General features: G+C 49.9%; 10 protein-coding genes across 10 annotated transcripts; 5 read left to right on the top strand and 5 right to left on the bottom strand.

Annotated features, from left to right (window-relative positions):
* Positions 1-7: 7 nt before the first annotated feature.
* PHATRDRAFT_48435 (predicted protein) lies at positions 8-2126 on the bottom strand. The gene has a single exon (XM_002182932.1). The coding sequence runs from the start codon at positions 1914-1916 to the stop codon at positions 306-308; it is 1611 nt and encodes a 536-aa protein (XP_002182968.1). The 5' UTR covers positions 1917-2126; the 3' UTR covers positions 8-305.
* A 558-nt stretch (positions 2127-2684) lies between these two features.
* PHATRDRAFT_48436 (predicted protein) lies at positions 2685-3887 on the top strand (the record flags this gene model as incomplete). The annotated part of the gene is made up of 2 exons (XM_002182806.1): positions 2685-3218; positions 3338-3887. The coding sequence occupies 2 exons, from the start codon at positions 2685-2687 to the stop codon at positions 3791-3793; spliced, it is 990 nt and encodes a 329-aa protein (XP_002182842.1). The 3' UTR covers positions 3794-3887.
* Positions 3888-3940: 53 nt separating this feature from the next.
* Positions 3941-5144, bottom strand: PHATRDRAFT_38891 (predicted protein; the record flags this gene model as incomplete). The annotated part of the gene is made up of 2 exons (XM_002182933.1): positions 3941-4609; positions 4692-5144. 2 exons carry the CDS (start codon positions 5142-5144, stop codon positions 3941-3943), a joined length of 1122 nt encoding a protein of 373 aa, XP_002182969.1.
* A 655-nt stretch (positions 5145-5799) lies between these two features.
* Positions 5800-6529, bottom strand: PHATRDRAFT_38892 (predicted protein; the record flags this gene model as incomplete). Its single annotated transcript, XM_002182934.1, has 2 exons — positions 5800-6322; positions 6393-6529. 2 exons carry the CDS (start codon positions 6527-6529, stop codon positions 5800-5802), a joined length of 660 nt encoding a protein of 219 aa, XP_002182970.1.
* A 944-nt stretch (positions 6530-7473) lies between these two features.
* Positions 7474-8084, top strand: PHATRDRAFT_38893 (predicted protein; the record flags this gene model as incomplete). Its single annotated transcript, XM_002182807.1, has 2 exons — positions 7474-7488; positions 7575-8084. The coding sequence occupies 2 exons, from the start codon at positions 7474-7476 to the stop codon at positions 8082-8084; spliced, it is 525 nt and encodes a 174-aa protein (XP_002182843.1).
* A 34-nt stretch (positions 8085-8118) lies between these two features.
* On the bottom strand, positions 8119-9365 carry PHATRDRAFT_48438 (predicted protein; the record flags this gene model as incomplete). Its single annotated transcript, XM_002182935.1, has 3 exons — positions 8119-8194; positions 8232-9210; positions 9304-9365. 3 exons carry the CDS (start codon positions 9363-9365, stop codon positions 8189-8191), a joined length of 1047 nt encoding a protein of 348 aa, XP_002182971.1. The 3' UTR covers positions 8119-8188.
* A 489-nt stretch (positions 9366-9854) lies between these two features.
* On the top strand, positions 9855-11825 carry PHATRDRAFT_48439 (predicted protein; the record flags this gene model as incomplete). Its single annotated transcript, XM_002182808.1, has 2 exons — positions 9855-11128; positions 11204-11825. The coding sequence occupies exons 1-2, from the start codon at positions 9972-9974 to the stop codon at positions 11823-11825; spliced, it is 1779 nt and encodes a 592-aa protein (XP_002182844.1). The 5' UTR covers positions 9855-9971.
* A 297-nt stretch (positions 11826-12122) lies between these two features.
* PHATRDRAFT_14927 (predicted protein) lies at positions 12123-12383 on the bottom strand (the record flags this gene model as incomplete). Its single annotated transcript, XM_002182936.1, has 1 exon — positions 12123-12383. A coding segment is annotated over one exon (261 nt), but the record flags the coding sequence as incomplete, so codon positions are not given.
* A 3355-nt stretch (positions 12384-15738) lies between these two features.
* PHATRDRAFT_56578 (predicted protein) lies at positions 15739-16668 on the top strand. Its single transcript, XM_002182809.1, has 2 exons — positions 15739-16160; positions 16257-16668. Exons 1-2 carry the CDS (start codon positions 15774-15776, stop codon positions 16476-16478), a joined length of 609 nt encoding a protein of 202 aa, XP_002182845.1. The 5' UTR covers positions 15739-15773; the 3' UTR covers positions 16479-16668.
* A 766-nt stretch (positions 16669-17434) lies between these two features.
* Positions 17435-18637, top strand: PHATRDRAFT_14962 (cystathionine beta-lyase; the record flags this gene model as incomplete). Its single annotated transcript, XM_002182810.1, has 1 exon — positions 17435-18637. The coding sequence occupies one exon, from the start codon at positions 17435-17437 to the stop codon at positions 18635-18637; it is 1203 nt and encodes a 400-aa protein (XP_002182846.1).
* Positions 18638-18750: the final 113 nt, after the last annotated feature.

Consider the following 18750-nt stretch of genomic DNA (forward strand, 5'->3'; position numbering starts at 1 on the left):
TAAAAGAACAAGAGTATAAAGGCTTCCGTTATTCGGCTGACTCCAGAGTCTTTATTTGCGGTAGCAGCAGCACCCATTCTAATGAATAAAGGACTCCTTCGTTGGGCTGGAGCGAAACGAGTTATCTCCTGCTATTTTTGCTCCGGCGCAAATCATCCATTGCCTATTAGTAAAATGATGATTTCACCAGGGTCGCATTCCCATAATTCCATCCGCAAGCTGAGAGGGGTATACATAAACCGTTCCGGTAGTCCATCCGTCACCGCACGACAACGTCGAGTGATTGCTTTGTTCCAGTCCTTGTTTTACTGAAACGCCCCGCACGTGCCTTCCAGAATTTGCAACACGTAACATAGTCGACTTTTGGTCGTGGGACACGCCAGTAGCAATCTCCGGAGTGCGGTCGTCGCGGCTCCATCGTGCGGATCTTCCAGTAAACTCGCCGCCGTGTAGCTGAGTCGCTTTTGTCGTCGATCTTTGGGATAATCGATTGACACGGCGTGCACGAACTTGTTCGTGTCCGTGGCATCGCCACCGTCATGGTCGGTGTTGGCCTGCATGGCGTGACAAACATGCTGAAGCACAAACCCCTTGGGCCACGACGTAATTTCCGGTGGCAAGAGACCGAGCAAGTGCGAAGAAAGAGGAGCCCGGCTCGTTTTGAAGTATGAATCCAAGACGATCCACAAACGACGTTCCAAATCGTCGAGCGTCAAAGCTTGGAGTTCCTCGTTCAGAAAAGGTTCCCGAAGAATTCCTTTTTGGAGCAGTCTTTGTTCCAGTGTACAGTGGGACGATGGCGTTGGCGCAAGGCCGTGTGCCGAATCGTGAACGAGGGATTCGGGTGTCGGTTCGGTATGTTCGATGGAAGGCCTATCGGGCAAGCGCTCGAGGGCCAAGGCAGCCACGTTGGTATCGCGGGCGTACCGCGCGTGGGGCAGGACTTGTCGTAGGGCCGTGCCTAGTACGGCCCCCGTGGACAATTCAGCGGCGACCGGCAGGGGCAAGACGGTCTCGGCGTCGTATTCGTAACGGTGCCAGCGGTCGAAACTTTCCCGGACGGCCTCCCCCCGCGCCCAAGGGACGGTCCGTGAGGATTCCGATTCTTTGCCTATCCAATCCACGTCCGCGTCGACTTCTTCCAAGTCCGGGACGATTTGTACGTTGGCGACACTGTAGGGCAAGGTTTGTATCACGTCCGTGACGACGAAGCGTTCCAATGCCTGTATGAGGAGTAGGAGACGTCCATCCCCCATGCGACGGTAATCGACAATGCGCAAGAGTGCACCCAGCACGGACGATTGCTCGTTCCAATCGTCGTTGTCCATGTCACGATTGGAAGCGTGGGGTGCGGTTGTCTTGGTTGATGGCGATGCCAAGGTCGGTTCCAGACTTTCCCAATCTCGCAGCGCGTGTGCGGGAGATTTGATATTGCGACTGCCTTGGGGTAGGTACAAATGCCCAACGTACCAGGGGGGTTCCTGATGCAGGACGTGTTCGAACATGTTGGTGTACATGGCTTCGTGCACGTTGAGAACGTTGGTCCGTCCGAGTGCTTCGTTCCATCCCACTCTCCAGAGTGGTAGATTGTGTACACGTCCCGTCGGTCGATGGTACGCGGCAGCGGGTCGTTCCCGCGTGGCAGTGTGATAGAAGGATCCCTGGAGACTCCGGACCAGCTCCATGCGTTGGCGCTTCCTACCTTCCTCGTCGGGGGCTTCGTTGGAATCGTGGAGTGCCGTGGGGATCCGACGACGACATTCCGGTACGGAGGTGGCGGACGGCAGTGTGGACGGGCAAAGGGATTGTGGTGGGCCCAACCAGGCCGCGGTGGCGAGCAATGGGCGCGACGCGAGCCACAAGGCCCCTAGGATCGCCACCCGCCGCCGGATTGCCGAATCCAAGGGCGTCTTCATAAGATCTCCCGACAAGAGGCAACACTGTAATCCTCTATCCACTACCCACCACAGCAATAACAGTGTATGTACTCCGGAACAACGATCGCGTCCTTGGTGCTTCTTGTCTATTACGTCGATGCACCCACCCCCGTTCGGGTTCCTTGTCGTGGACGCGCTCGGACCCGTTTCCGGAACTCCCGTTGGTTGGGTTCGGACGTACCGATTCTATTGTAACCGTTTACAGCCGCCATAGGAGCACCCAAGTTCGCGGCAGAAGTTCCTGTTCCGTGCAGATGCGAATTTCGCAGCTTGCGGGTCGAAAACAAACCTCAGCGTGAGATGTCTTTCGTCTATGGCTTACCAGGTAGATGTTATATTAGTATAAGTTGACCGTGAATGATTGGAAAGAACGAGGGAGAGAGTGGATTCATCTGCCACCGAACTAACACCAAGTCGTGAACGCTATCTTTCTTCTGTGTCAGTCGATCGCTGCAGCTCTGGAAGAGGCAAAGTTTTACAGTTAGTTAACACCTAACTCGTATGGGCAAAGAAAGGAGGGTTAGGGGTCATATCCCAAGTGGGGAATGTTGACTGTGAATGACCATGACTGCGAGGGGGAGCATGGCACGTTAATTTTGACGTAAGTAGTTCGCATTGTTCGTTGGTTCACGAGTGAAAAAGTGTGTCTCTCCTGTACCGTATACCGTAGAAACGTACCTATAGAAAGTCTCACGAGAAAGGCATACCCGGGTATCCGCCTGCCAACGGTAATAGCGAACGTGCGCCATGGCCGACGCGACTCGGTCGCCTCGCCAATCCCTCGGTAATCGCCACACACCATCGAAACTGGGAACGAGGGCATTCGTCTCCCATTCTGGATACATCCGTTCTTGCCCATCCGTTGGTACAGTACACAAGTGCATGCACGTGATTCAGTACATCATCAGCATGCCGGAATCGACCAGCAGTAATCCCAAACCCGACGCCTCGAACGGCAACGTGGAAGAACTGGAAGCCCAGGCCGTGGATCAGGCCAAGATATCAGCCGACGCGGCCTTTCGTCCCCCGACATCCGTGTGGAACGCCACGTCTCCAGAAGCCTTGCTCCAGTCCGTGGACGGGCCCAACTTGCACAGTTACGAAGCCAAGGCTTCCACCTACGTCGGACGTTCCGTCCCCGTCGCGGCGGGAGGCAACCTCGTCGTGCCCATTCAAGTTTCCACGCCCGGATCCGTCGTCGAATACGCCGTAGAACTGCAAGCACACGATGTGTCTTTTGAAATTACTGCGGAACGAGAAGAAGGTGTCACCGTCGTCAAGGTACGTCTGGGGGGGGGGGGGGGGGAACTGGCGTTGCCAACAGCCAGTCGTTGTGTGACTGCCTGTGACTGTCCTGCTCACGCTCTCTATTTCTTCATTGGGTTCTCCGTCCACTTTAGGAAGAAGCTCGTTTCGCCGCGGAGGAAAGTCCCGTCACGCAGAAATTTCTCGTGGGCACGGTCCCTTGTCTACTCTCCTTTCACTTTGACAATAGCTTTTCGTGGATGCGCGAAAAGGTCCTGAGTTACAAAATTACCGTCACCCCACCGAGTAAGGAATCCCTCGCTGCGGGTCGTCGCCGACGAGCCCAAGCCTGTCTCAAGGCTGTCCGCGAGGATCACGCCACGGCGACCGAACGCCTCAAGGCAGCCTCGTCGCAAAAAACGAAACTCGACGCCAAAGTACAAGCCCTCGCCAAGCAATTGGCCGAGACACAAAAAGCTGCCCAAGTCGCCACCAAAGAAGAGACCTGGTTGCAAACGCGGCAAACGCTCCGAGCCGAACAGGAAAAACTCCTCGAATCTAGATTGAAGAACGGGTGGAAGGATGAAGTTTCGGATTCCGGCAACAAGTAACACTGGAAGTGTGTGCGGATGTCCACCCCAAGCGTACCCACACGAACGAGTTTCTCTCTCGTGACACGTAATTTTAGCAAACTATTCTTGTTCCAGTCCGTGTTAAACAGTAATTACGCATTCGACCTTTCACGCTCGTCCTCTGTTTTACGCCAACGCCCGGTACGACGTTTGCAAAGCCTTCAAAAAGGCTTCGTTTTCGTCCGGAGTGCCGACCGTGACCCGAATGCATTCGTCGCAATGCATTTCGGTGCCCCGGAAGCGAGTCACCACACCACCCTGATCCGCCATGTCCTTGTACACGGCTTGTGCGTGCGACGCCACCCGAAAGAGCAAAAAGTTGGCGTCCGACGGATACACCTTTTCCACAAAGTCCAACTCTGCCAACGAGGCCGCCACCCGGGCACGTTCCGACAGCAAACTCGCAATATTCGTGTCCAGTACATCCACGTGATCGAACGCTTGTATTGCCAATTCCGAAGTCAACGCGTTGACGTTGTACGGTGCTTTGCAATTGTTCATGAGTTGGATGATATCCGGTGGTCCGATGCAGAATCCGCACCGAATCGCCGCCAATCCAAAGGCTTTGGACAGCGTTTGCAACACCACCACGTTGGGGTACCGGTGCACCAAACCCACGGCCGATCCCTGTGTCGAAAAGTCCACGTACGCTTCGTCTACGACCACGATTGTGTCACACGTCTGGGGACTCTGTAAGACGGCTTCAATGTCGGCCAACGGCAACGCCTTGGCCGTAGGATTTCCGGGAGAACAGAGAAAGAGCAGTTTGGCCTCCGGCGTTATGGCTTCCAAAATCTACATGCAAGAGCAAAGCGTTGAAATCGTTTAAGAAAGGCCGAGGATAGCAATGAACACGGTATCGGTTCGTCAGACGTACATTGGGAATAATCAAGTCAAAATCGGCAGTCAATGGGACATTCACCACTTCCACATCGTTAATTTTGGCGCAAACTTTGTACATTCCGTAGGTTGGTGGGGTTTGCATGATTTTATCCTTTCCCGGAACACAAAAGATGCGCATGAGTAGATCAATTGCCTCGTCCGATCCGACTCCCACGAAAATATTCGACGATTCCAGCTCGTTGCCTCGGTGCGCGGCGAGCTTTTGCTTCAACGGCACTTGGTACGGGTCCGGGTACCGTTCCAACGGATCCTTGATGTGTTCCGGTCTGGTAGGAGGACCAAACGCGTTTTCGTTGGCGTCCAACAGGACGCCTTCACTATAGTCGTCCCGGGCGCATCGGTAGGGCGCGAGTTCCAGGATATTTTTGCGAGCCAGACGACTGGCAGCGCCACTAGCGGCTTGTTTGGAGTTGTCGGTGGTGCACATGGTTAGTGAAACGAAAGCAAAATGGATTAGACGACGGAGTACTTCAGGAAGCATTCAACAGAATTGTGCCGAAGGGTTGGTTTTAACTGTTTGGGAGGAATGGCTGGAGGGAGAGAACGGATTCCTGCTTTCCCGCCGCAACCTTGACTCCAAATTCTAGAGGTTTACGTTTCGATGGTGGCACATCTTTCAAGTCAACGTCAACACACTTCATCGGTGATGCCATGATTGTCTATATCTGAGGGGGACACTCCAATTCCTCTTAAATCAGAATGTCGTCGTCAGAAGCTTTTGTGACGTGGACAGATAGATTCCGACTCACAGTCAAGGGTAATAAATAATAAAACATGGTACTGTAACGAACGGCCAGGCCGATACAGGAGCTATCTCACCCGCGAACTTTTCTCTGGCTTCGATGCCAGAGCCCTGACTTGGCTACACCCAGTATGATGGCCAAGCGACGCATACATCGAACGTTCTACGGCTGTGTCGTTTGATTGTAGGCATCTTTGCAAATCGCAAAACTGCTCTTAGAACAAAAAGGTAGATGATTGAGTTGGAAGCAGTAGAGTCCCGTTCCTTGACAAACGGGTAGAATTGCACACTGGAAAAGTTGAACGCTACGTAAAGGAGATATTATGTCTGTGAAGATTCCTCAGATTTGGAGCTGACTACCGGAAACATCCGAAAGGCTGGATTGCGCATGGGAACCTTTTTTCTTGTAAAGTTGGCGCACCGTGAGAGCGCCAACGACTGCCGCAGCCGCTAAAGCCAACACAACAATCATGGACGTTTGCCCAACACTTGGTCCGCTAGACACATTGGCGTTACGACCATCGTCCGTGGCCAATGTCGCTCCTTGGCCAATTGTCGACGCGACCGTTGGGTTGAGTGTAAACATGGCGACGGTAGCATTTCCAGCAACCGGAGAGGCAGAAGCCGGAACCGAGGAGGAAATTTGGGGGGACAAAGACGTTGGCGAGATAGGCGTGCCAGTCAATGGGATAGCCGATGGAAGGACCGATGGAACCGCTGTTGGGCTGGTTGTTGGACTTCCCATTGTCGTTCCAGTGGGCGAGATTGTTGGGGAAGGCACTGAGCTTCCTTGGCCTCCATGCCCCATTGAGAGGCTCAGCGACATACTGAATATATCGAATCCTTCAAGATCGCGAAGGAAACTAAAAGGGGTATGAGATTCTGAAACCATCAGCACCTTAGGAAAATTATTGGATCAAGTGTTTAACTTACTTGGAGGGATGATCATTCAACAAAAGCCCAAATTCTTTGGTGAGTGGAGCATTTTTCGCGGCGCCGTCTCGAATACGCAGAACCTTCATTCCAGCGACTACAGTGGGAAGAGCCAACAACAACACGAGAAACTTCATATTTTCTTTTCGTTGATCGCTTGCGTTTAGAAATATGATACCGAACATGTCATTCGACGCATTCTCTTCTCCCAAGAAGTTTCGAGTCGACCACGGGTGGAAATGATTCCCTTGACTAGGTGTGGGAGTTACTGGTACATAATATTATTGATTGGATTACACAGCTCAAGATGCTCGTCTCCGCCGAAGGTCGAAATGTATGCATTGACACGACCGACAAGGGAAGCTAGAGCTGGTGCCTCGAATCCCAGAACCTCTATCGTGTACAGTCCCACCGACAACAACCATTCCGATCTTCGCCGACTCCGGATGCACCTCTCTTTGTTAGAGACTTTTTCTGCTGTCAGTCATTACAGAGGTGCGCTGTGTGATTCAATCTTTAAGTCTGTTTCCGTTGCGACCTCGATGCTTTTTGTCATTGTACATTGGTGAATTCGTCAATTGCCGAAAAATGTACAATCAAGAAATTCCGGAAAGGAATACGCTGTCTACTCGTACTAGTAGTAGCCACGCTAAAATTCGGATCACATGTAATCTTGCGTTGCTTCATAGTCAAGTCGTTCTATACAATTTTTACAAAGTTCACGATTCGGCAGCACTACCTATGGTCGTTGGACCTCCAACCGTGTTCTGATAACAGACCTTCTCCCCTAACCCGCGGTCGATTCACTATCATGTCATAGTCACTTATAGACACATTCACTATCACTGAGAACTCATCGTGCATATAGCGAGGTCCTTCCCGCGTCGAATGGGCGGACGACCAGTTTCTCTTTCTGGGAATCGCGCCGTTCACTGTCATCAACTTCATTTGGTGCTTCGCCTTGATTCGCGAATTCCTCTTCTTTCACCGTTTAGCATTTTTGATCCGTAGGAAGCGGAGAAGTGGGTGACAGTGGGTTGCATCTCGACTTGATTACGCGATTTCAGTTATCTTGCGCATTATGCCTGACTTTCAGGTAAGTTCAAGTCTTCCGGTTGGAGTTGCTGACAATATTGGCGTTTGCGCACTCTATTTACACCGTGCGATCCTCCATAATTGCAGTACCCCGAATTCTATTCGTTTCCTCCATTTTTTACAATCCAGCCAGTTCTGGCTACTCGGGAAAAGCAAATGGCCTTGTGGCGCGAGCTGATCCTGAGGTATCACACAGAAAAGAAAATCAAAACGTTAGTTGTGCATGATTGTCCCTTGTGGAAAAACGACAATATAAAAAGAAGGCTGCAACCAGGGGAAATTCAAGAAGTTCTGGACGACTTTTGTCGGCACGGACACGGCGAGTGGCAAGATGCCAACAAAACAACCTGCCGCATTTTGTGGCGCACACCTGAACAGCTCGCAACGGATATTCACCAGTGGGCGGAAAAGAACGGATACGTAGGCTCGGTATGTACGGTCTACGAATTGCATTCCGGAGAGGATGTCAACGGGATGTCGTTTCAGGGTGCGGACGAAGAATTGCTGAGACGGGCACTCTCGATCTTGGAGGATCGCGGGAAATGCACTATTTTTAGAGGCGAAACCTCGGAAGAAGATGGAATCAAATTTGCCTAGAGTTCAATGGCTCCAGCTAATTACGTAAAATATAAATAGGGGCATCGGAGTTTTCATTCACTTGCCGAAGCTGAACCAGCCCTTCTTTTTCTGCTCTTTCGGAGCTATATCTGGATCGGTAAAGGATATTTCTGCCTTAGTCTCGACCTCTTCCTGTGTATGCGAATTTTCTTTGCCGGTTTCTGCCATCGGATCATCAAAAGAGCTTTCAGAGTTATCCGCAGATCCTGAATCTGATTCGGGTGAAAGGCTTGGTGCCCTAGAATTGTGGCTATTTTCCTCGGGGTCTCTGTCACTGTCTGCGTGCTCTTCATTTTGGATTCCATTGTAGGCTTCTCCCGATACCGTGGCACCGCCAGAAGACGGAAGACCAGCGAAGAGATTGTCTAAACTTTCCAGTTCCAGATCGTCGCCAATGACAATGGTGACGGGGCGTCCAAATCTTGCACTCAACCGCTTCTCCAAAATTTCCTTTTCTATCTGTGAGGCCCGTCCCCGCAAATTGGTATGCAGCAGTTCTGCTGCTGAGTCAATCTCACCCCTTGTCGCTTTAACCGCGACGTCTTCTCGGTCCCAAATGTCTTTCTCAATGGTGTCGTATGAAACACGTTCTCTTTCTGCGTTGTCGACTGCGTTTTCAATCTCATCCTCGTAGTTTTGGGTAATCTGGTCAGCCTTGGCCTCGAGGTCTTCATCAAATCCAATCCTCAATCGTTCCTCGACTTCCGAGACAATTTCTTCAATCTCTTCATCGTCAAGGTTCCCCCCTAGCAGTTTGTCTATACCGGAGCGAATCATACCTCCAGCCGCCGTCACAGCAGATTCTAGCATGGATTTTTCCTTCTGCATCTCGTCCTTTTCCGCGGTTTCAATTTTGTCCATGGCTCCCGCGATGGCGTCTCGAACATCCGTCTCTCCAATGCTTGGATAAATTGATGGATCGTATGAGTCGTCTGGAGAACTGTTGCTATTCATGGAAGCTTTCTCAACGTGATGAGCTCGGCCGATTCCCGGTCGGTGGTGTTTGGCGTCCCTGCCATGCCCAGCAACGCCAATACAACAGCAGCAACTCCCAAGCATGCAAAGCATTTCGTCCACGATGATCCGCTGTGGAAGTAGATCGCAGCTCAAAGTAAGTATTGGGCCAGTGTCCATTCAGAAATCATTATTGGAATCAGAATAGTTACGACAAAGTGGCGTTACCTTCCAAGTGACGTACCGTATGTTTCCTGCAGCTCCCACTTTGTGATAGGCGGTCCTGACCGAGCTCTGTCGAGGCATGGTAGCTGAATCGATGATGCGGGCTCAGCTACAATGAGGACGTTGTCAAATGCTGTTCAAATATTTGGACGATCAATATTGATCCACTCCTCGTCTTTTTCCTAAAAGTAAGACCGCCTTATCAGAGGCAAGGAATCCCACTGATGGTTGATATTGGTCTAGCCTAGAGAGAGAGCGTTTCCGGGATTTTACCAAGGGTCATTCATAATCAACAAGGTTGTGTTGTCCCTTGAGATTTTTATCTACAGATGAAATAGACATTTCGAAACAAGCCCTACACGATTGATAAAGTCATGTCGGGGATCCCTTCTGCGTTCCAGTATCGAGTCTGTCGTCATCAATCGGCGCTGGGCGCGACACGATCACAGGTTTGGGGTTGACAACCGCCCGTTTCACACGTCTTTTTTTTTTACAGCGCGTGAACTAGCCTTTTTGCATGACCATGAATGAACGGGCTAGTCTTGGGGAAAAGACAAAAAAAGCACGGAAGAGAAGATACAGGAAAGCTCACTCCGCTGGTCTATCCCAACTTTTTTTTACTTTATCTATTCTGGGTGCTTGCATTAAGTACAAAATTGCTTTGGCCGGAAGGACGACTGAACCAGAATGAGAAAGTATTCCAAAAACAGTCTCGTCGTCAGAGTTTGGGCATCAATCATTTTGATAAAGTGCTTCACAGACTCGGCGGCCGCCCCGACCTCCGTAAAACCTTTTCCAAATAGCGTCTCTTTCGAAACACAAGGATTTCGCTATCGAAGGAATTTCAGTAAAACATCAAAAGACGATGGATCGACCCGAGTCGCCGAGACCTTGATGAAAAGCAATCGACACCTTGAGGCGGCCAGTAAAGAAAATGCAAAACCATCGACGGAAAATGGCCCCATCGAAGCTAAGAATGAAGTAGCAAAAGACGAAAGAAAAGACAAAAAGGAGGAAAAGACGAGTAAAAAGGAAAAGACGCCGAAAAGCGCTCCAACTGAAGCTCAGAAAAAGCCGATAGGCGACAAAGCTCCGACTGTTTCCCCATCTAGTGAGCCAACGAAGGTGGATCCGCTACCCGCAGAGAGGCCGGACATCGACGCTGTGCAACCAGCTTCGATGGGAGCCCCTGCTCCCGTCCCAACAGTCAAAAAAGCTTCAGCTGAATCTGAATCCGCCAATGCGTCGCCTACAGAACCAACAGTCCCCGCGGGTGGAACAGAGGCAACGCCTAGCAAGGCTACAACCAAAGCGGGGACTCAATCTGCGATACCGTCGTCGTCTCCTACAAAAAATCCTAGTACGGCTACCACAACGGCGCCCACTGAAGCTCCTTCGGCACGGCCTACTTCTAAAGATACAATTGCTCCCACCGCTGCCCCAATTGCCTGTGCAGCAGTTTCAAGCTGCAGCGAATGTGCGACTTTAGCGAAGGAATCTATCAATTCCAAAAAAAGTTGCTGGTGGGCAGAAGATTTAAGATGCAAAGAAGTTGATCAAGAAGGAAAAGACGTCAATCAAATGTGTGTTGCACCGGCTGACGATTCGTCGGAAGCGCCCACTTCGACACCCAAATCATCCGACGCTACGCCGTCCACGGTGAAACCGTCCGAAGAGACGTCTGTTTGGTATGACGATGAAAGCAGTTTACCCATGATTGTAGGGGTTGTGACCCTGCTTGGCTTAGCATTTGTGTGTGTCAAATATGCGAGACGAGTTTTTGCAGCTATACCTCAAGAAGCGAATATTTCTGGCTCCAGGCGTCGGCAAGGATACGAAGGAGTGTACGTGACGGCGCCATGAGATGCAATGATTTTTATGATTGTCCGTTTCTAACCTCGCGGTTTTTTGCTATACAGAGCGACCAACGATGTTTCAGACGAGGAATGGGGATGGGAGGATGAGCCACATAACACAGTTGGTGACGTGGAACTTTCAGTGCACCAACGAAGACCCTCTCCGAAAGGAATGTCGTTTGGTAAACCCCTGGCACCGTCGTCAGGAAATAGTTTTCAATCCAGTGGTTCAGCTGTGCAAAACAGCAAACGACCACAAACTCTACCGAAAAATTCTTGGAGTGATGACTCATTCGAAGCTGCAGCTCAAACGGGTCAGGCTTGGCGAACAGATTCGTCCGAAAAAAATACCACTCAATCGACAAAACTTGGTCAAACTTTCGGAGGTACAGCAACAACTGTTTCGCCAAAGAAGGCTCCACCCCCGTTGAAGCCTAGAGAAGATGACATTTTCTCCTCTCTCGGGCTTTCTGCCAAACCTACTTTCTCAAAGCCAACAGCGGTATCGTCCACAAAATCTGGATCGCGATGGCAAAATACCATCGCACCTGTTGGCCATACTCATGCATCCAATCGTCCAGGTGCCAGGTCGTCTATATTGACTGCGAATGACGATTTCGATATCAAAAGTGGAGGCGTCGATTGGGAAGATGATGCCGATCTGGATGATCTCTTGAATGAGTAATTTTCCTTCCACCCAATAATATATGAATTGGCAGCCATTCTATGCTGCTTATGCATGCTTGGTTGATTTTTCCTCGGACGCTGGGATGTGTACCCGTGAGTGGTAGGATCCATCGCATGCCAAATGGTTCATTTCTAGCGACTAGGTACACAAAGTAGCTGGCTAGATAGCCCAGCAAAAACAGACAAGTTCTATTGGGACTATACGTAATTTCAGTTAGACATTGATTTCGAAATCAGGAAGTTGCGGATATACGTGACGAAGTTCTTGCACCAAGAACGGGCCTAAACTAAGTCCATCCTTGGTCGAGAACCAGAGTTTGTCGGCTTCATCATACTCGTATCGTTTGGGTCCGCTCAATGGACTTGACCACCACAACTGCTGGTTTGGCGTTTGTTTGTTGACAACCCACGTTCCGTGGGGTGGCAACGAAAGGGTGAGAACGCCCGACGCCAACGTGACCTCGTACTCAAGCGTCGTGGAATCCAGAGCTTCGTCGATCGCATCCTGAATGTGGTCCAGAGCGTCATCCGCTATTCCATGGTACTCCCCTTCTGTCTTGAAGAGCCGTTGTTGGATCACAGACTTTGTCAATAGGTTGTTGACGTGCTTTGGGAATTTGGCCGCAACGGAATGGAGACCTTGCGAACCAGGTTGGGTTCGTTGTGGGGTAGCGAATTGGATACGGGACGCTACTGCCGAAAGGACACGTCGGTTTCGGAGGCCACTTCTGATTACTGCTCGAGAAAGTATCGTCAGCGACATTGTGACTTCTTGCAGAGAGGGGAGTCTTACGGCGTTTGATACAATAGTGGGGGGATGATGATAACGGTTTGTGGTATGCAGAAGAGCCCTCGTTGTCGTATGATTTTATATCATTCAAAGGCGAAACCTGCGGGCAAAAGTTCGACTGCGGATGTTTACAGTTAGGTGTAGGGTGTTGCTGCCGCTCCGCGTTTACAATCAGGAATGACGCGAAAAAACCTTTTTGCCGCGGACGAAACTACCGGTACGTAGTTCTTTCGATCGCCTACTTCTGTCACCAGGACCAATGTAGATAGGCAACAAAGAGCACTGCTCTGTCAGAATCTTAGGTTCAATTCATTATTCGTAGCTCAGCTTACATTAAAAGCTAAAAATCGGCAGCGAAAGGTTTCACAGATCAACTGTTTTCTCTACAAAAAATAATTGCTTCCTTGCACTAAACGGGGGTAAGATCTCACAGTCCGTACCTATTCCAATATCAAGCTGACTACCCACCGTAATATGTGTTCAACGAAGAATGGGTGGCATACCTATGTTTAAAACGAAACTACTTGTAACTTTGAATACTTGGTCTGTACTTGATCCGGAAATGAATTGATCTTTTCAAAGGAGTGGAGTCCAATGAGTCGAAGATTGCTTTCGTCGGGAGCGACTTCCCAGTCGGCGTTTTTACCTCCCTCCTTCGTAGCGCGCAACCCACGGAGGACTGGTGCACCCGTTGCCAAGCGGCGGCCAACCTTCGGTTTCCATCGTCAACCAAAGCCACCAAGGAGCGTGCTGGGTCTTCGTGTGGAGTCCCCACAGGCTTTTCGGAACCTTTCGTCACGGACGTTAGCAACGCCATGTTACGACAAGCTGTAGTCCGCCAACACGTGTTTCAGCACGTGGGACGTCGTTGTATGATGGCTGCTGCGGCGACGGGAAAGCAAAAGCGTGCCTTGGACAGGGCGCAGTTGGGAGGCCAGGGAGCCGCAGCGGGAAAGGCTCCCACTGCACCAGTAGTGGGAGGGCCTATCTCCTCGGTTCCACCAACAAATGGAGGAAATATGCTACCAGCGGCAGCGGTTGGCTTGATTGCTGTGGCTGGCGCAGCGTATTACTTCAATAGTTTGGAGTCTTCCGGCACTCCGATTGCCGAAGTACCGAAAGAATCATCTATCAAGGAAGAAGCTTCTCCGGAAAAACCAGTCGAGATGTTGGGTATCGCTGAGGATCAACTCGTTTCCAACGGTGACAAGTCTGGCAATCGGGTATTATCGATCGAAGTTCCTTCGAAAATGAAAAATGCTGGAGTGTCGGCGGTGTCGGCCAGCCCAGCCAAGCATCCCACCGGTGGCAATCGTGTCAGCATGATGCCCACTTCGGCACCGAAGGCAATTGACGATACCACTGTCTCAGAAAAAGCTTTATCTGAGTTGAAAGACTCCGCGACGGAACAAGCAACGGAGTCCTTGATTGCTTCCCACCAGTCGATTTGGTCGGATATTAACGCCGACGATCTAGAAACTTTGAGTCAGGCCCAGCTACGGGCACGAGTCATTCAGCTGGCAACCGAACTTAAGGATCGCACTAAATGGGAGGCGGTACGGCTTAAGGAGTTTTTAGCAATGAAGGAAAGGGAAACTGCCGAACAGTACGTACTTGGCTTCTCTGAGGATTTGACGAAACGTAAATCCGACCTTACTTCCTTCGAACTTTTTCTTATTTAGGTACACTCACTTGATGCAAAAGCAAAGGCTGGAGTTTGAAGACTTGCTTGCCAAACGGCTTCGGGAGCAAGAATACTCGTTAGCTCAACAAATGCAGCAGGCCTTGCTCAATAAGGAAGCATCCATTCACAAGGTACTCAATACAGCATTGGAAGCCCAAAAGGCTGAATACGAACAGGACAAAAATGCTTACGAATCTGTCACCAAGATAGAAATCGAATCAAGGCTTCAAGAAGAATATGCACAGGAGATGGAGGCGTACAAAAAAAAAGCTGCGGAGGATTTGAAACAGAAGGCCGCTACTTTAGCAGCACTGACCGAGAAACTTAACCAGCTAGATTTGGCTTTAAACAAATCGCAAACGTCGCAGCAAGGTTCGGTCAAGGCGCACCGCCTTTCAGCTGCAGCATTGGCACTCGCTGAGCAATTAGCGACCGGTGAACCTGCGGGAACTGAGCTCAAAGCTCTACAGATCGCAGCTGGAAGGGACGGTGTCATAGCTACGGCTGTCAAAACGATTCCGGCTTCCGTCGCGAACTCAGGTGTAGCAACAGTTTCCACCTTGCAAGCTCGTTTTGAAGATTTGTACACTACCACTCGACAAGCAGCATTAGTTCCCCTCGGACGTCCTGGTCTAGAGGGACAGCTTGCTGGAATGGTTTTTGCGACCCTCAAATATCCACCTCATCCCGACGATCCTGCGCCAGATGATGACAAGGACTCTGCGGAGTTTGTCTTGGCTCGTGCTCGCAAGCATGTTCAGTTAGGTGAATTGGAAAGAGCTATGGAGCAACTCGAAAAGTTGAAAGGACAGGCTGCATTTACCATCAAAGACTGGAAGCGCAATGCGATGGACCGTATTGCTGTGGAAAAAGCACTGAAAGTTATCATGCTGGAATGTGCGTTGTTGAATGAGAGCCTTGCTTGAATAGATGTATTCACAGTCAGTTGATTTTCGCACGGCTGAGTGCAAGTACCGGCAACAGCCTACCTTATAGAAACAAATTTGCTCCGACGTGAGTTTAACAGTATCGTCATCAGCCTGGCGTAGGAAAGAAGCGGTTCATAGCCTTAGCCTAAAGTATTGGATCCTAAATAACTCGCACGAGTAGGAATGTTAGCTCGGACGATTCCACTCATTTTCTCTTTCGTTCAGTGACAAAATTTGTTCTAGTGATGATGCACGTACAGCGCTATACAAGGATAATGTAGAACGAGCGTATTGCATTGGATTCTGAAACGCTAGTGAGTGGAGTGTTGATAGTTCGCGCCGATACCTGCTGTAGATGCTTGGGCTTTAACTGGAGACTTGTTCGTTTATTCGTCCAACATTTTCATATTAGGGGTGACGTCAGCCTTCGTCAGCGAAGCCCTTTTGGTGACGACTCCTTTTTGTACCAGGTTTGTCCAACTTCATTGCCATGCACAGATACCGTATACAAACTTCCCATAGCCTTTGTCGCCAGAAGTAGATATGAAGTTGCGTCTTCTTGCTTTTGTAGCCACCTCCCTTTCGCTTTGCTCGCTCACGACCAGCTTCTCGTCGATCCATAGTTCTTTCGTTTCTACTGCGCTTTTTGCAGCCCCCGAAACAAGTACCATGCCCGAAGTATCGGTGGGTGACACCATTCCTGACGTAACTTTAACTGAACTTTCCAGTGGCGAAGACAAGCCTGTGGACGTAAAGATTGTCGATCTTATCGCTGGTAAGAAAGTTGCAATCTTTGGAGTTCCGGGCGCCTTCACCCCCGGATGCAGCAAATCGCACCTTCCCTCTTTTATGGAAGCTCAGGAGGAACTCAAGGGGAGAGGCGTCGATATGACTATTTGCGTTGCTACGAATGACGCTTACACTATGGAGGTATGTTGAAAGCTCTGGGCTGGAAAAGACTGGGTAAGAGATCCATAATTGTTGTGTAGATGCAGTTGTTCTGATCCGTCCTTTCTCGTTTCGCAGGCGTGGGGGCGTACGTCCGGAGGTTCGGATGTAGGTATCCGTTTCCTGGCCGACAACTCTGGTACCCTGACGAAAGAACTGGGTCTGGTCATGGAGACTCCGGTTGGTATCCGCACCAAGCGATTCTCTCTTATCGCTGAAGACGGAAAGGTAACAAAGTATTTTAGCTCGGCCAAGGATAGCTCCGATACTTGGGCTCCGAATGTCTTGTCCGCTCTCTAAAGAGAGGAGAGAAAATAGACAGCGGAATCCTTGAAGGAAAGGATTCTCCTCTGACGGTAGTCTCAGAGTGACGACTGATTCGCAACCGTCGGTTGCGTTTTTTCCTTTGTTATGAAAATGCAGTTGCCGTTTCACTTTGGCACTGAAGACATAGGTAAAAGTAAAGATGTGAGCAATTTATTTTATGTTAGCCCGATAGAAATTTGTATGGTGAAAGTCTCTGGATCCTTCCTTGGGAGAAAAAGCTAACTAACAGTAGGCTACGACAAAGCATTTCAACTTGCATGATTTTACCTTTGTAAGGAGGGCAGATGATGCTCCATCACTAGCGAACGTCAGCCGACGAGATCTGAAAAGTGTATCTAACAGCTTTCATCTGTACCATATTGTAATGTCCCCATGAAAATATCTGCCTTTATCAGATTACATCAGTAGCCGACAAGCGAAAGATCTCTATTACACGAGTCTTGACAAAAAATAGACCGAACACAAATTTCAATTTGCTCGTCGTATCGTGGGTACATACCTACCTACCTAATCTTTTTGTAACGGGTAAAGAACAGACGCCTGACGAAATACATGAAAGATCGAGCTGCTTACAATTTTTGACAAAACCTTCTACACGTCGAAGAGTCAAATATTTTTGTGTCTCTGGAGAGGAAACAAGGATACCCATACGCGAACTCTGCCATGCATACATGAGAGGAGGCGACCAAAAGCACCTTTACATTTCAACAGAGAAGTTCTGAGTGTGCTCAAATAAGAAAATTCCGTAAAATTTTAATCTCCCTCCGTCTGTTATGTTGACGAGACAGGTCGCAAGGAGGTCCCCACTTGTCCTTCGATTTGGTGGGCAGCCTCGTCGATTATTATCGTTACTGACGCCGGAGGAGGCTGGACGACAAGCAGAACAATTGGCGCAAGAAGTTGTGCTCGAGAAGAAGGAGATTTCACATATGGCTACTTCTCTGGCACACGCAGGTGTGGTTACTGGAAAGAATGCGGCCATGTCTCCTCCGTTGCACATGGCAACAACTTATACCAGGCCAGCCGATGGATCTTATCAAGAAGGAGACTTGATTTACACACGTATGGACAACCCTACAAGAAATCTACTTGAGGCGGAGACTGGCAGGCTTGAATGTCACGGTCGAGCTGTGAACTCCGACACGCCAATCATAAGTTGTGCATTTGCGTCGGGTATGATGGCCGTGTCTTCGATCGTTCTCGCCCACCGGTTACCATTGAAGGTTTTGCTGCCAGTCGATGCCTACCATGGTGTTCCGACTGTCCTTCGAGACGTCTTTTCGCGTTTCGATGTAGAAATCCGTACTGTCGAAATGAGTGATCCAGCGGCCATCGAAGCTGACCTGGCAAAAATATCGGTAAAAGACGATGTCATTGTATGGATGGAGAGCCCTTCGAACCCAAGAGTTGACATTATTGACATTTCTTTAATAAGCAGCATCGCAGAAAAATCGGGCCGTCGCGTCACTACTGTGGTCGATTCCACCCTCGCTCCTCCAACGATTCAGCAGCCTCTCCAGCTTGGTGCGGATTTGGTTATGCATTCGGCGACAAAGTACCTCGGTGGACATTCAGATCTACTCTGTGGTGTCGTGACAGCGTCTCCATGGACTAATCGTGGTCGTTTCATTGGGCCACTTATACGGCAGGTGCAAGTCGCTGTCGGAGGTGTGGCCTCTCCACTGGATTCATGGCTCACGCTGCGTGGTCTAAGAACCTTGGCTATCCGTAGCAGTCGCCAATGCGAAACTGCTCTCCTTCTTGTCAAATATCTACAGCACCATCCATTGGTAGACAAGGTCTATTATCCTGGACTGGAAGAACACTTTGGCCACAAAATTGCTAAACGTCAAATGAAGAATGGATTTGGAGGTGTTTTCAGTGTTGAAATGATCGGCGAGAGCTATGCGTTTGCGTTTGCGGCGGCCCTGACAGTCGTTCAACGAGCTACCAGCCTCGGCGGGACTGAAACTCTAATTGAACATCGGGCGAGTATAGAGCCACCTGGCCGCGTAGTTAGTCCACGGGGACTACTGAGGGTCAGCGTAGGCCTGGAACACGCATCTGATATTTTGTCTGACTTTGAAAGCGCCATGGACATTGTTCAAACGATTCATGGTATTCGTGGCTAACATCAAACAAACTCTGATGTGCTGCGAAAGAGAGTAAGCAACTATTGATCTTATGAGTACTTCAACGATGCAGCGAAGAGAACGGGTTATTCCTCAATAGATGGCTCAGGTTG

The sequence above is a fragment of the Phaeodactylum tricornutum genome, chromosome 17 (assembly GCF_000150955.2).
Source record: "Phaeodactylum tricornutum CCAP 1055/1 chromosome 17, whole genome shotgun sequence".
Taxonomy (NCBI): domain Eukaryota; phylum Bacillariophyta; class Bacillariophyceae; order Surirellales; family Neidiaceae; genus Phaeodactylum; species Phaeodactylum tricornutum.

Bases quoted from the DNA above. Each gene is read 5' to 3' on its own strand.
- PHATRDRAFT_56578 (XM_002182809.1), top strand. From the start codon at position 15,774: ATGAAGTTGCGTCTTCTTGCTTTTGTAGCCACCTCCCTTTCGCTTTGC. The intron at 16,161-16,256 runs GTATGTTGAAAG...CTCGTTTCGCAG, and splicing joins ATGACGCTTACACTATGGAG to GCGTGGGGGCGTACGTCCGG.
- PHATRDRAFT_48435 (XM_002182932.1), bottom strand. From the start codon at position 1,916: ATGAAGACGCCCTTGGATTCGGCAATCCGGCGGCGGGTGGCGATCCTA.